This window comes from Erpetoichthys calabaricus, chromosome 5 (assembly GCF_900747795.2).
Source record: "Erpetoichthys calabaricus chromosome 5, fErpCal1.3, whole genome shotgun sequence".
In the NCBI taxonomy this organism is placed as follows: Eukaryota; Metazoa; Chordata; class Cladistia; order Polypteriformes; family Polypteridae; genus Erpetoichthys; species Erpetoichthys calabaricus.
The window spans coordinates 248,286,436-248,300,910 of NC_041398.2; the positions used below are offsets into that span (position 1 = coordinate 248,286,436).

At 43.5% G+C, this 14,475-nt stretch overlaps 1 protein-coding gene across 2 annotated transcripts in view; it reads left to right on the top strand.

Moving 5' to 3' along the window:
• Positions 1-14,475, top strand: part of rnf150a (ring finger protein 150a) — a 176,113-nt gene that overhangs the window by 142,920 nt on the left and 18,718 nt on the right. Inside the window, exon 7 of one of the 2 annotated variants that reach the window (XR_007935101.1) lies at positions 1,876-3,256. Coding sequence is in view for 1 of the 2 variants with exons in the window: in XM_028802742.2 (XP_028658575.1) it covers positions 1,876-1,994 (119 nt within the window). In the remaining variant the exon portion in view is untranslated. Of the gene's footprint in view, positions 1-1,875; positions 3,569-14,475 lie in introns of those variants that run through there. The other variant, XM_028802742.2, reaches the window with a different exon arrangement.

Sequence of the window (14,475 nt, forward strand, 5' to 3'; positions counted from 1 at the left end):
AAGCGCCACCATCTTTGTGATCTAAAAAGACGTCTCCACAATGATTCCATATTTTCTTTACTTTGCAATTGAGTTACAGCACATCCGGAAAGTATTCCCAGCGCATCACTTTTTACACATTTTGTTATGTTACAGCCTTATTCCAAAATGGATTAAATTCATTTTTTTCCTCAGAATTCTACACACAACACCCCATACTGACAACGTGAAAAAAGTTTACTTGAGGTTTTTGCAAATTTATTAAAAATAAAAAAACTGAGAAATCCCATGTCCATAAGTATTCACAGCCTTTGCTCAATACTTTGTCGATGCCCCTTTGGCAGCAATTCCAGCCTCAAGTCTTGTTGAATATGATGCCACAAGCTTGGCACACCTATCCTTGGCCAGTTTGGCCCATTCCTCTTTGCAGCACCTCTCAAGCTCCATCAGGTTGGATGGGAAGCGTCGGTGCACAGCCATTTTAAGATCTCTCCAGAGATGTTCAATCGGATTCAAGTCTGGACTCTGGCTGGGCCACTGAAGGACATTCGCAGAGTTGTCCTGAAGCCACTCCTTTGATATCTTGGCTGTGTGCTTAGGGTCGTTGTCCTGCTGAAAGATGAACCGTCGCCCCAGTCTGAGGTCAAGAGCGCTCTGGAGCAGGTTTTCATCCAGGATGTCTCTGTACATTGCTGCAGTCATCTTTCCCTTTATCCTGACTAGTCTCCCAGTCCCACAGCATGATGCTGCCACCACCATGCTTCACTGTAGAGATGGTATTGGCCTGGTGATGAGCGGTGCCTGGTTTCCTCCAAACGTGACGCCTGGCATTCACAGCAAAGAGTTCAATCTTTGTCTCATCAGACCAGACAATTTTCTTTCTCATGGTCTGAGAGTCCTTCAGGTGCCTTTTGGCAAACTCCAGGCGGGCTGCCATGTGCCTTTAACTAAGGAGTGACTTCCGTCTGGCCACTCTACCATACAGGCCTGATTGTTGGATTGCTGCAGAGATAGTTGTCCTTCTGGAAGGTTCCTCTGGAGCTCTGACAGAGTGACCATTGGGTTCTTGGTCACCTCCCTGACTAAGGCCCTTCTCCCCCAATCGCTCAGTTGAGATGGCCGGCCAGCTCTAGGAAGAGTCCTGGTGGTTTCGAACTTCTTCCACTTACGGATGATGGAGGCCACTGTGCTCATTGGGACCTTCAAAGCAGCAGAAATTTTTCTGTAACCTTCCCCAGATTTGTACCTCAAGACAATCCTGTCTCGGAGGTCTACAGACAATTCCTTTGACTTCATGCTTGGTTTGTGCTCTGACATGAACTGTCAACTGTGGGACCTTCTATAGACAGGTGTGTGCCTTTCCAAATCAGGTCCAGTCAGCTGAATTTACCACAGGTGGACTCCAATGAAGCTGCAGAACATCTCAAGGAAGATCAGGGGAAACAGGAGGCACCTGAGCTCAATTTTGAGCTTCATGGCAAAGGCTGTGAATACTTATGGACATGGGATTTCTCAGTTTTTTTATTTTTAATAAATTTGCAAAAATCTCAAGTAAACTTTTTTCACGTTGTCATTATGGGGTGTTGTGTGTAGAATTCTGAGGGAAAAAAATGAATTTAATCCATTTTGGAATAAGGCTGTAACATAACAAAATGTGGAGAAAGTGATGAAGCGCTGTGAATACTTTCCGGATGCACTGTATATGGGATTACCAGGTCGGTAGCCCAACTCTTTATCGTTGTCCTCTCTTTACTCTTACACCGTCTAAATGGGTGCACATGGCCCACCTACAGAGACAGATCTGACCAGAGAGCATGTGCAGTTCAACATTACGTTGTTTCTTGATGTCAAACTGGCTAATCTTTTGTTTTTCTTTGTGTTGTTTTGTTCCTCCAGATGACAATGATCCAGCAGTGAGCAGCGATTCGGACACCTCATTGATTCTGGCCGTGGAGGTTGGACTTTCTGACATAGAGCTCTCCACTGATCAGGACTGTGAAGAGGTGAAATCCTGAAATGATCCCAAAACAGTTTACTTGGCAATTTTGTTTCGTTTTTTTTTTTGTTTTTTTTCTTGTTTTTAAACAATAGATTACTAAAGCGGAACACCACAGAATATAAGGGAGCTGCATTTGGAGAGAGGACGGCCTTGCAAAGCAATACCATCTTGGGAGTCTTTGGTCGCAGGCCTTCATCATCTGGAGACTTTTGGATTGTTCTCGTGAACATCACGCCTTCCTTCCATCCCAGCTTGTCTCTGTTCAATCCCGGCTGGCAAATGTGAACTGAACGGACGATGGCTTGCGTGTGTTTTTGTTCTGCTCCTCTCTGCGGTCTGAAGCGACACCGTGACCCTCCAGTACATCCAGCTCTTAAGTGTTCTGTGAGACAAGTGCAATATAAACTTTTCTTTCACTCATCCCAGTCATCACTGCCAAACCATTCCGGCGAATGAAGCTTAACGAGAGGATGTGTGTGAGTGCGTGCGGGTGCACGTGTTGTTGTTTTTTTTTTTTTTTGTCGTCTCATAATGTATTTTGTTTTTTGGCAATCACTAGGGCTGCAACTGCTTTGTGCGTTGTGTCAAAAAAAAAAAAAGAACTCGTATGGACAGACAGACGGCTTCACGCTGGACTTTTGGGCTGTCATCTTGAAGAACATTTTCGCCAAGAGTTCCTCAGTGTTGGTTTGCCAAAGTGACAGCACTGGCATGTATGTATACTCACCGAGAGTCATTTAATGGGTGGGTTTTTTGAGGTGCTGTGCTCATTTTTATGGGTGGTGCTTTAGTGGCATGCAGGGCTCATTTAATTTGTCTCCTACTTGGCAAAACATCATGGAATCTGGGGGTGTTTGATTAGAGATGCGTCAAACGTGATGCCTCAGTAATTGACCAGACGCACCTTATTATCAAACATTTTTTTGACCTGAACAAAATCTAAACTACGTTAAGGTGGAATCAATCAGAAATTGTAATTATCCCATTGGACGCTGTTAGCCAATACACCCCTTTATGAGGACCTTGAACCCACAGCAGTAGACAGTCGTGTTTTAGAGCCCAGCACCACTCTGTTACTGAGCCGTCCACTGGATGTATCTGATAATCCCTCGAATGGGAGGCGGAGTCTATCTCCGTGACAACGGGAAGAAGTCAGGAAGCCACCTTTAAGGGGAGGCAATGGTTAACACACACTTGGGGTCCGTTTACAGTGTGTCTCTTTGGACAGTGAGAGGAAGCCGGAAAGAGGAGATAATGTGAGGCGTGAGGGCACGGTGCGTATTTAATCATACGGATGACCCCACCACAGCTATCGAGCTCTTCATCATAAGCCTTAAAAGTTGAAGTTCGCTGTGAAGTCAACCAAGCAGACGTTCTAGATAATTCGGAAGCACCTCTTGGAAAGGGCTGTCCATCCATGGGAGGGCAGAATCAAGGTGCCAAACATTAGTGGAGGTCTAGAGACTCCTTATTAGCCCTTTGGACTTAAAGAAAGCCTGAACTTTATAATTGGTATGGTTGGAAAATAAGTTCTAACATCATGTTATGGTGGTGCAACACGGCTCCTTACCAGGCTGGCAAGAAAATATTGTAATAATAATAATAATTCTTTACATTTATATAGCCCTTTTCTCACTACTCAAAGCGCTCTCCACACAGGGAGGACCCGGGAAGCGAACCCACAATCTCCTTACTGCAAAGCAGCAGCACTACCACTGCACCACCTGTAAGAATAGTAGCTGGCATATCACCGGAGGGACGGGAAGATGGCAAGTCGTTATAGTATGGGTGGGGCTAACAAGCTTGGGAGGCAAACACGTCCAATGACAGGCCTCGAGAGCATTCATGAAGAGGTTGGGAGAATTTCGGAGAAAACTAAAACATAGGAGCGCCACACAGCCATTAGTGTTGGATTTGGTCTCAGTGATTCTGACATGTGTGATGGTGGACAGCAGAAGTTGACGGCACTTGCTGATTGTTTGCGTTGCAGTGGAATGCGGCTTTAACCTCCACATGATGTGTTTCTGCCTTTTAAGATCTTAACTAACTTAGAAGTGAAGTGCTGGTTTGTGGCAGATTGGTTTTGAGAATCTGGCATTTTACCCGACTGCCGGTGGTTACACTCCGCGATTTTTAGCCCACATGGTGAGCTCCTCATTCATTTTTCAAATTAGTACAAAATTGTCAGAAAGTCATTGAAGGTCGTACTCTCAAGGTATGAGATTTGTTCCAACCCAATCCGAGTGGCTCCCATTAGTTTCTTGACATGTCAGGTTTGAACTCGTCAAGTATGAGTTCAATTCTGTGTTTCCATTCACTCTGACCAATCAGGAAACGACTCTGTGTTTATGCATTGTTGTCGGTCCTAGGAAGGACAGGAGTCAAAAGAAGTGTTGGGGTGCCAGCCAGGCCCACCCCGTTTACTCAGAAAATAACAGGCACCTGATAGCGTGAGGTAGCAACAAAATAAGTCGTCAGCCATGTTGGCTTCAAATCTACAGGTTCTAGAGAGCGGTATTGTGGGTAACTCATCTCCTGAATGAGACGCCTGGCTTTTATAGCTCCTATCTATCTATCTATCTATCTATCTATCTATCTATCTATCTATCTATCTATCTATCTATCTATCTATCTATCTATCTATCTATCTATCTATCTATCTATCTAATCTTGCCGACTATGCTATCTATCTATCTATTAATAAAGTATCTATCTATCTATCTATCTATCTATCTATCTATCTATCTATCTATCTATCTATCTATCTATCTATCTATCTATCTATCTAATCTTGCCGACTATGCTATCTATCTATCTATTAATAAAGTATCTATCTATCTATCTATCTATCTATCTATCTATCTATCTATCTATCTATCTATCTATCTATCTATCTATCTATCTATCTATCTATCTATCTATCTATCTATCTAATCTTAACTGTAGTGTAACCAGGCATCTAATATAACTGACATATAATATAAAGTGACGACATCCTCAATGGAGTGGAGCTCTGGAGGTCCACAGCTAGAGTCTGTTGAATAAAACAGATAAGAGAGCCGGCGATCACATCCCATGGTGGTAGTGCTTATCGTAGACAAGCCCAGAAGGTGACAGCTGTGTGGCAGCTTCTTCAAGTGCTGCTACAAAACATTTGTGAGTTGCTGGAGAAGGAAGTTTTAGTCAGGTTGTGGCAAGTGGAACCATCCACTGTATGATGTTTCTTACAGGAAATATCATGATCGCGTCTTCAAAGAAGACATTTTGAGGATCATGGCCCAGCAGCCACTAATTCCTGGTAGCGTCGCATGTTTGTGATTTTAACAGATTAACGTAGGCTAATGGAGTTTGTTAGTCATAAGATAAGGGCTAATCAAGCGAGCACAGATAATGAGATTAGCTACAGATAGCTTAGGCTGCGTCCACGCTATATTCTCATTTGAAAAATGGTGTTTTTCCACAAAAATAATCTCCGTCCACACTAGAGTTTTCATATCGTTCACTACAGTATTTCCATTCAAATTAAAATGACCAAAAACATATATGACGTAGTATTCCGCCTACACTGGGCATGAGAGTGAGCATAGACATCGGCAATTCTTAAAGGGATGGTGACGCCATTGGGATTTATTAGAGAAATGTAGTGCTCGGTAAAGTGTAAAGCGTAAAAACTGTACAGAACACGACACATACAGGAAAGCAACATCATGGAACGTGACTCGTCTGTGTTCGCTATGTTGGAATACGTTTCTCTTTCATGAAGGGTGACTAATCGAGGAATGAGACGTTGTAATGAGAAGGATCTAATCAGAGTAGGGTCACATAATAAGCACGAACAAATCAGAGCGCGATTAGAGTGTGTTTTTTCGAAAAATGGTTTTCGCCCATCCACACTTACAACACTGAGGCTGCATTTTCAGAAATCTACGGCTCTGGAGAACGTTTTCAGAAGTCTTCCTTTTTGGGGATTGAGAATGCCAGGGTAGTGTGAACAAAAGGCGAACACGCAGGCTAATGTCTGTGTTTTTAAACAAAAACATATTTTGTGCGTATGGGAGAGCAGAGATACAGTAGAAAATCACGTTGTCCTTCACAGTGTCAGGATTGCAAGGGTACTTTTAATGTTCCGTAGAAAAGAGCAAAAAAAGAATAACAAGGCAGATCGGGAGATGACAATTGTCAAAATTTAAGCAAGGTGAGAACCTGGAGATTGAGAGTACGACGTAGCAAATCCAAATTGAGAAGTAAAAGATCAAAAATGTAAGACAATAAACTAATCCCAGAAGTGCAAAACAGCGAGGTTTGTAAAACACGGTGCACAATAAAGGGGTTTTGGTCTAAAAACGTCAATGTAGAATTGATCAAGTGAATGACCTTTTAACCCGACGTGTTGTTAGCATCAGGATCACGACCCCTGTGACTCCGCCCCTAATTACTGCAGCAGCAGCGGAGTGATACCGGGTACACAATATGGTGGAGTCCTTTTACAAAGACATTGGCTGCAGAAACAGTTAATACAATTTACCATCCAAAACCACACATTTTAATAAGCAATGAGTTCAAAAGAAATGAATTCCTTAACAACCAAAACCCCCTAATGGGAATTCTTAGAAGCACAGAATCTTAATATAAGGGACGTTCAAAAAGTTTCTGCACGTTCGTAATTTCGTTGGAAACAGTTAAGGCGAGAGTAGCAGTAATTGGGCATTAAAAAGTTGGTACGATGCTGGGAAAATTGCATTGCAAAGGAAGGTGACTATGTAGAAAAGTGTTTTTGAAATACTCTCGTAAATAGAGTTTAAAAAATAAAAAGTGTGGACTTTTTAAACGTCCTTTGTAATACAATAAATGAGCAAAAATAATGAAACAAATACTAAAAGCCGTGAGTCTTAACCCTCACCATGCGATTTTACTTTTGCTTGTTCAAAAAACCTTCAGCTGTTTGTGGTAAAAATCACGTAATGAATGCCTGCTTCTGATTGGCTATCCATATCAATGAGTCATTATGTGTGAAAGTTCACCCGAAATGCAAAACGTTCGCTTTGCTTTTAGTTATGATGCACGATCTATGAATGAAATTGCATGTCGTAGTGAAAAGCAATTAATCATTATACTGATGTGTTTAATTGTGACACCATAAAAGCGTACCAAAGTTAATTCACCACAGGCATACGTGTTACATCTGAATGTAGTTAATACGTTGGGTTGCATTTAATTACGGCACAAATACTCTTCTACAGGCAATGTGATTGGATATCATGGCAACGCAAAATCATTAAAAGACAATCAAATTGTTGTATCGTCCAAGCCTGTCACACAGCACGACTTTTCCGGCGATTTTCAGTCGTTGCCTTTCATTCACGTAATCTAGCAAGTCACGGTGCCGTGTCCCCAAGTTCTCAAACAGGTCAAAGGTGTGTGACAACCAGCAAGCGTTCCTTATAATGCATACAATGTGAACACAAAGACTGAAGGAAAGCGGGGGTCCTGAACCACGCAAACACAAGAGGGGCTTCTCTGTTTGCTGTCTCATGTCTGTCATAACAAGCCAGAGTGGAAAAAAGAAACACGAGGGCTAGGACTGTAGTTGAACTCACCATACCAAGAAAACTGGCATGTAAATTGGCCGTCAGAATGCTGTGAGCTCAAAATACTTTGGACATTTGAAACTGTGCTGAGGAGTCAAAAGGGCACCGTGCAATATGTCGCCCCTGACCCTTCCTTGTGTAATCTGACATCCTCAAGGTAATGAGATCCAGCAAGTGTGACACGCTTTCAGCATCAAAGTCGGGTAGCGTGACGCCAACTTCAGGCTGCTTCAGTGATTCTGCAGTCAGTCAAACGTGCAGTCATATGAAAAAGTTTGGGAGCCCCTCTTAATTCTTTGGATTTTTGTTTCTCATTGGCTGAGCTTGCAAAGTAGGAACTTCCTTTTAATATCTGACATGCCTTATGGACACAGTAGGATTTCAGCAGTGACATGAAGTTTATTGGATTAACAGAAAATATGCAATATGCATCATAACAAAATTAGACGGGTGCATAAATGTGGGCACCCCAACAGAGATATGACATCAATACTCCTTTTGTCCTCTAGACGCTGTCCTCCTATAGCCTCTGATGAGTGTCTGATTCTGGATGGAGGTATTGTTGACCATTCTTCATACAAAATCTCTCCAGTTCAGTTCAATTTGATGGACAGCCTGCTTCAAATCATCCCATAGATTTTCGATGATATTCAAGTCAGGGGACTGTGACGGCCATTCCAGAACATTGTACGTCTTCCTTTGTAGATTTCCAACTGTGTTTTGGGTCATTGTCTTGTTGGAATATCCAACCCCTGCGTAACTTCAACTTTGTAACTGATGCTTGAACATTATCCTGAAGAATTGGTTGATATTGGGTTGAATTCGTCCAACCCTCGACTTTAACAAGGGCCCCAGACCCTGAACTAGCCACACAGCCCCACAGCATGATGGACCCTCCACCATATGTGACAGTAGGTAGCAGGTGTTTTTCTTGGAATGCAGTGTTCTTCTTCCACCATGCAAAGCGCTTTTTGTTCTGACCAAATAACTCCATTTTTGACTCATCAGTCCAAAGCAGTTGAATCTCACTTGTCTAAATGAGCATTGGCATACAACAAGTGACTCTGTTTGTGGCGTGAGTGCAGAAAGGGCTTCTTTCTCATCACCCTGCCATACAGATGTTCTTTGTGCAGATTGCGCTGAATTGTAGAACGATGTACAGATACACCATCTGCAGCAAGATGTTCTTGCAGGTCTTTGGAGGTGATCTGTGGTTGTCTGTCACCATTCTCACAATCCCGCTCATATGCCACTCCTGTATTTGTCTTGGCCTGCCAGACCTGCTGGGTTTAACAGCAACTGTGCCTGTGGCCTTCCATTTCCTGATTCCATTCCTCACAGTTACAGAAACTGACAGTTTAAACCTCTGAGATGGCTTTTTGTAGCCTTCCCCTAAACCAGGAGACTCAACAATCTTTGTTTTCAGATCTTTGGAGAGTTGCTTTGAGGATCCCATGCTGTCACTCTTCAGTGGAGAGTCAAAGGGAAGGAAGCCCACCTTGTGATTGACCACCTTAAATACCTTTATATCTCATGATGGGACACACCTGTCTATGAAGGCGTAATGAGCTCATCAACCAAGTAATCAGCATTGAGCAGTGACAGGCATTCAAATCAGCACAATGACAAGGGGACACACATTTGTGCACAGCCAGTTTTTCACATTTGATTTCAACTAAATACTGTGTCACTAAAAATCTTTGTTCGGAAAACACCGCAGTACTCCTAGGAAATGAAAGACATACCACTGATATCTTTATTGTTGAAAGGAGAGTCAATTATTATGCAGGGTGAGAGGGGGTCCCAAACTTTTTCATATGACTGTATAAGTAGACAAACAAGGGTGCCAAACACTTTGATCCCTTACTTTACATCGTCTAAACGCTGCTATGCTAGGGCGGACTTTTACATTTGCTTCTTCATATCCCGCTGTTTGCCTTGTAATGGGCTGGACGAGCGTTTCTGACTTTAGCAGAGCCAAGTGTGTTCTGTGTGTTTGCCCTCCGTTCTTCATATTTAGAGCAGATCCTGTAGGGCCTTAGCTGTTAAGGCAAACAAGAATACGATACAAACCGTAAAGAGTGGCCAGGAGGAAGCTGAAGCACAAGTTAAGGGGACCTCTTGATGTTCAGCCACAGCCTCTTAAGGCTTAAAATGCCTCTTTAATGGCCGGCCTTCATTTGTAAGACTTTGTGACTCCTAGGATGGCAGGTACACCAATCCAGGGTCCTCTTTTCCTTCCTTTAAGTCAGCAGTTAATTACACGTTTAGTGCTTTTTTAATTCCATTATGAAGGCACAAGTTCATTAGGGCTGCTGTCTCACATGTCAAAGGATCTGAACTCTCTTTCCAGAATTTTCACGATTGTTCTAGACTTGCAGTATTGTGCCTGCATCTATAAACGAGTCCCCGCTCCGATATCTCAGAGGTGCAACTGTTGTGGTAATTTGGAAGCTCTAAATTGATGCCATCTTTTTGCCCACTCGGGGGCTGGTGCCTCTGAGTTTATCCTTGTACAGCTATGACCAAAAGTTTTGAGAATGACCCAAGTGTTGGTTTTCACAAAGTTTGCTGCTTCAGTGCTTTTAGATCTTTTTGTCAGATGTTTCTATGGTATACTGAAGTAGAATTACAAGCATTTCAGAAGTTTCAAAGGCTTTTATTGTCAATTCCGTGAAGTTTATGCGTATTTGCAGTGTTGGCCCTTCTTTCTTTTTCAAGACCTTTGCAATTCACTCTGGCAGGCTGGCAATCAACTTCTGGGCCAAATCCTGACTGATGGCAGCTGCCCATTCTTGCTTGGAGTTTGTCAGAATTAGTGGGTTGTTTGTCCACTTGCCTCTTGACCACAAGTTCTCAATGGGATTAAAGGTCTGGGGAGTTTCCTGGCCATGGACCCCAAATTTTGATGATTTGTTCCCCAAGCCACTTAGTTGTCACTTTTTCCTTACGGCCTGGTGCTCCATCATGTTGGTCAACAAACTGTTCTTGGATGGTTGGGAGAAGTTGCTCTCGGATGATGTTTTGCTCCCATTCTTTATTCATGGCTGTGTTCTTAAGCCAAATTGTGAGTGAGCCCAATGCCTTGGCTGAGAAGCAACCCCACGTGACATGAATGGTCTCGGGATGTTTTAGTGTTGGCGTGACACAGGACTGATGGTAGCGCCGCTCACCTTTTCTTTCCAGATGCCCCAAACAATCGCAAAGGGGATTCATCAGAGAAAATGACTCTACCCCAGCAGTCCGATCCCTGTACCTTTTGCAGAATATCATTCTGTCCCTGATGGCTTCTTTGCTGCCCTTCTTGACAGCCACCAGGCCATCCTCCAAAAATCTTCACCTCACTCCCACCTACCTGCTGCCATCCCTGAGCAAGCTCTGCACTGGTGGTGCCTAAGAACACAGCCATGAATAAAGAATGGGACCAAAGCATCCTCTGAGAGCAACTTCTCCCAACCATCCAAGAACAGTTTGGTGACCAACATGATGGAGCACCAGGCCATAAGGCAAAAGTGACAAATAAGTGGCTTGGGGAACAAATCATCAAAATTTGGGGTCCATGGCCAGGAAACTCCCCAAACCTTTAATCCCATTGAGAACTTGTGGTCAAGAGGCGGGTGGACAAACAACCCACTAATTCTGACAAACTCCAAGCATTGATTACACTGCACAACAAAGTTTTTGCTTCTTGAACCCTGTTGGGTGTTCCTTGTAGATTTTTGGGTGCGGATCACGAATATCACATCACAATTTTCCCATCACGTACTGTTTCAGTTTTTTTCTTGTATTTGTATCTAAACATTTTCGCTCCCGTATGCAACTTATCAACAACGGTTTGTGCAGCCTGGGCATGTCCAGCCATGGAATCAGGGCAGGTTGGCAGCTGTTCTGTGGAAGTTGCCATCCTGGGCAGGTCTGAAGGAGCTTGACGCTGTCTCACACGCTATAAAGGTGGCCTGCATACAGCGATCCTGCTCATCTGGTTAATCTCGATAGTCAGTGTGTATATGTAGAGTATCTGTAGCGATAGAACAGTAAGTAAGCTCGACGCTATAGATGTTTTGGTGTCTCGTCAATGTCGTCACAGCCGCGATACATTCTGCTATATCTGTGTGTGGCACCTCAGAGACGTTGGATGACTGCTGTTGTGAAGAAAGCTTATCATCTGTATTTCAGCTGGTGATCAAGACAAGGAATGGGCGCCTGACATTAGCTGTGCGACATGTGCTGTCAGTCTGAGAGCCTGGCTCAGAGGCCCTCGAAAGACGATGCCGTTTGCTGTTCCGATGATATGACGAGAACAGAAAGACCATGTGACGGACTGTTACTTCTGTTTGACTAATGTGTCTGGTCACTCTGCCAAAAACAAGAAGTCAACTGAATCTCCTACTCTGCCTTCAGCAACGAGACCCGTGCCACATGACGACAGTCTTCCAATTCTGACACCACCAGAGGATTGGACCTTAGATGAACCAGATGAAGAAACTGCAATGCAGGGTACTGACAGTGACACTGACCCGGATTTTGACCCGTGCTCATCAGGCGACCCACATCTGATAACACAGTCTGAATTGAACGATTTGGTCAGAGATTTGGGTCTGTCACAAGCAAAAGCCAAGCTGCTGGGTTTGAGACTGCAGGAATGGTGTTTGCTGTCACCAGATATGAACGTTTCTGTGTTTCGAGGCTGACATCATGATATAACCAAATTTTTTGCACAAGTCGACAGTCTCAGTTTCTGTTGTGACATTTGAAGGATTGTTCTCAGCCTTGGGTTCTGATCACAACAGAAGAGTGGCGTCTCTTCATTGATTCATCAGTGTTAAGCCTGAAAGCTGTTCTGCTACACAATGGCAACGTTTATCGTTCAGTACCTGTTGGCTATGCAGCACACATGAGAGAAACGTACGAGAATATGGAACTGGTGCTGAAGCACGTCCAGTATAGCAGGTACAACTGGAATATCTGTGGAGATCTTAAAGTCGTCGCTCTGTTACTAGGACTGCAGCTCGGCTCTACAAAGTACTGTTGTCTCATCTGTGAATGGGAAAGCCGTGCCAAAGAGTCGCACTATTCTCAACAGAACTAGCCACCCCGTAAAAAGTTAGTGCCAGGACAGAAAAATGTGGCACATGAATTGCTTGTCGACCGGGCAAAGATATTTTTGCCTCCTCTTCACATAAAACTGGGACTCATGAAGAATTTCACGAAAGCACTGAACGAGGAAGGCGAAGGTTTTTGTTATTTAAGACAGATGTTCCCAAGAATAACTGACGCCAAGATCAAAGAGGGCATTTTTGTTGGCCCTCAGATCAGAGATGTTATGAGTGACAAGCGGTTTGAAGATCTGTTAGTTGGGCCTGGAAAGCCTTCAAAGATGTCGTTGACAATTTTCTGGGTAATTACAGAGCCCCAAACTACAGTCAGCTGGTAGACAAACTTCTCAAAACATACAAGACAATGAAGTGCAACATGGCACTCAAGATTCATTTCCTCCACTCACACTTGGACTTCTTCCCCGCAAATCTCGGTGCTGTCAGTGACAAACACGGCTAAAGGCTTCACCAGGACATTGCTACGATGGAGAGACGATACCAGGGCAACTGGAATCCATCAATGCTTGCTGACTACTGTTGGACACTGCAACGTGATGCACCAGACATTGAATACAAAAGAAAATCAGGAGCAAAACACTTTGAATTCTGCTCAATTTAATAGCTTATGTGAAACATAAACGTGACTGAATACGTTATTGTCAGTAAACATATAAATGTCTATTTCTCAGAGTTCCTACGTGATGCAGTGAAACCAAAACTAGATTTGTGCATACCCAGTAGGTCACAATCGGCATAAACTGTTCAGGAAGCAAAACTTTTCAAAAAAAATTGTTGTGCGTTGTTATGCAAGAATGGGCAGCTGCCATCAGTCAGGATTTGGCCCAGAAGTTGATTGCCAGCCTGCCAGGGCGAATTGCAGAGGTCTTGAAAAAGAAAGAAGGGCCAACACTGCAAATATTGACTCTGTGCATAAACTTCATGTCATTGTCAATAAAAGCCTTTGAAACTTCTGAAATGCTTATAATTCTACTTCAGTACACCAGAGAAACATCTGACAGAAAGATCTAAAAACGCTGAAGCAGCAGACTTTGTGAAAACCAACACTTGGGTCATTCTCAAAATGTTTGGCCACGACTGTACTCTTGGATAAGCTCAGGTTCCATGCAAGCCTGTAATGCAAATGTAGTTTTAGAAAATGGATGGATGGACGGACAAGCCGGTCTTTGTGTGATTTTGTGGCATAGCGGGTGGCGCTGTTACTTCCTCTATCCAGCAGCCTGGGGTCAAATCCTGCGCTGACATTGACAGTATAGTTTGACTGTGTGTGTGTGTGGCTGGGTTAGGTGGTGGTGGTGGGGGGGGTTTCCACAAAGACAGTTAAATTGATTGGTGATTCCAAATCAGCCCACTAGGGGTGCGAATGTGCCCTGTGACTGACTGGTGCCCTGGCCAGGGCTGTTTCCTACCATGTGCCCAGTGCTGCTAGAATTGGCTCCGTCCCCCTGAAACCCTAAAATGAATTAAACAGATGTAACAGTGAGGTGGGACTGTTCATAGTAAGCAGAAGCTCAGGGTATTTTACAGACAAAGCCCAAATGCAAAAAAAAAAAAAATGCAGGACAAGATAATGAAGTTAAAAGAATGCGAAATTCCTAGCATGGCATCGGAGTAAAAATCCATGGATTCGAGTAAAATGAGAAGCAATAAATCTAGGGAAGGCAGAGAAGGGGGAGGGATATAGGACTAGGGTGGCTGCTCATTGTGGGCGGAGCATGCAAATCAGAATTTACTGTATATTGGCATTAGACAAAGCATACAAATGGGATTGACTTTTGTCTATAATGGGTAGAGC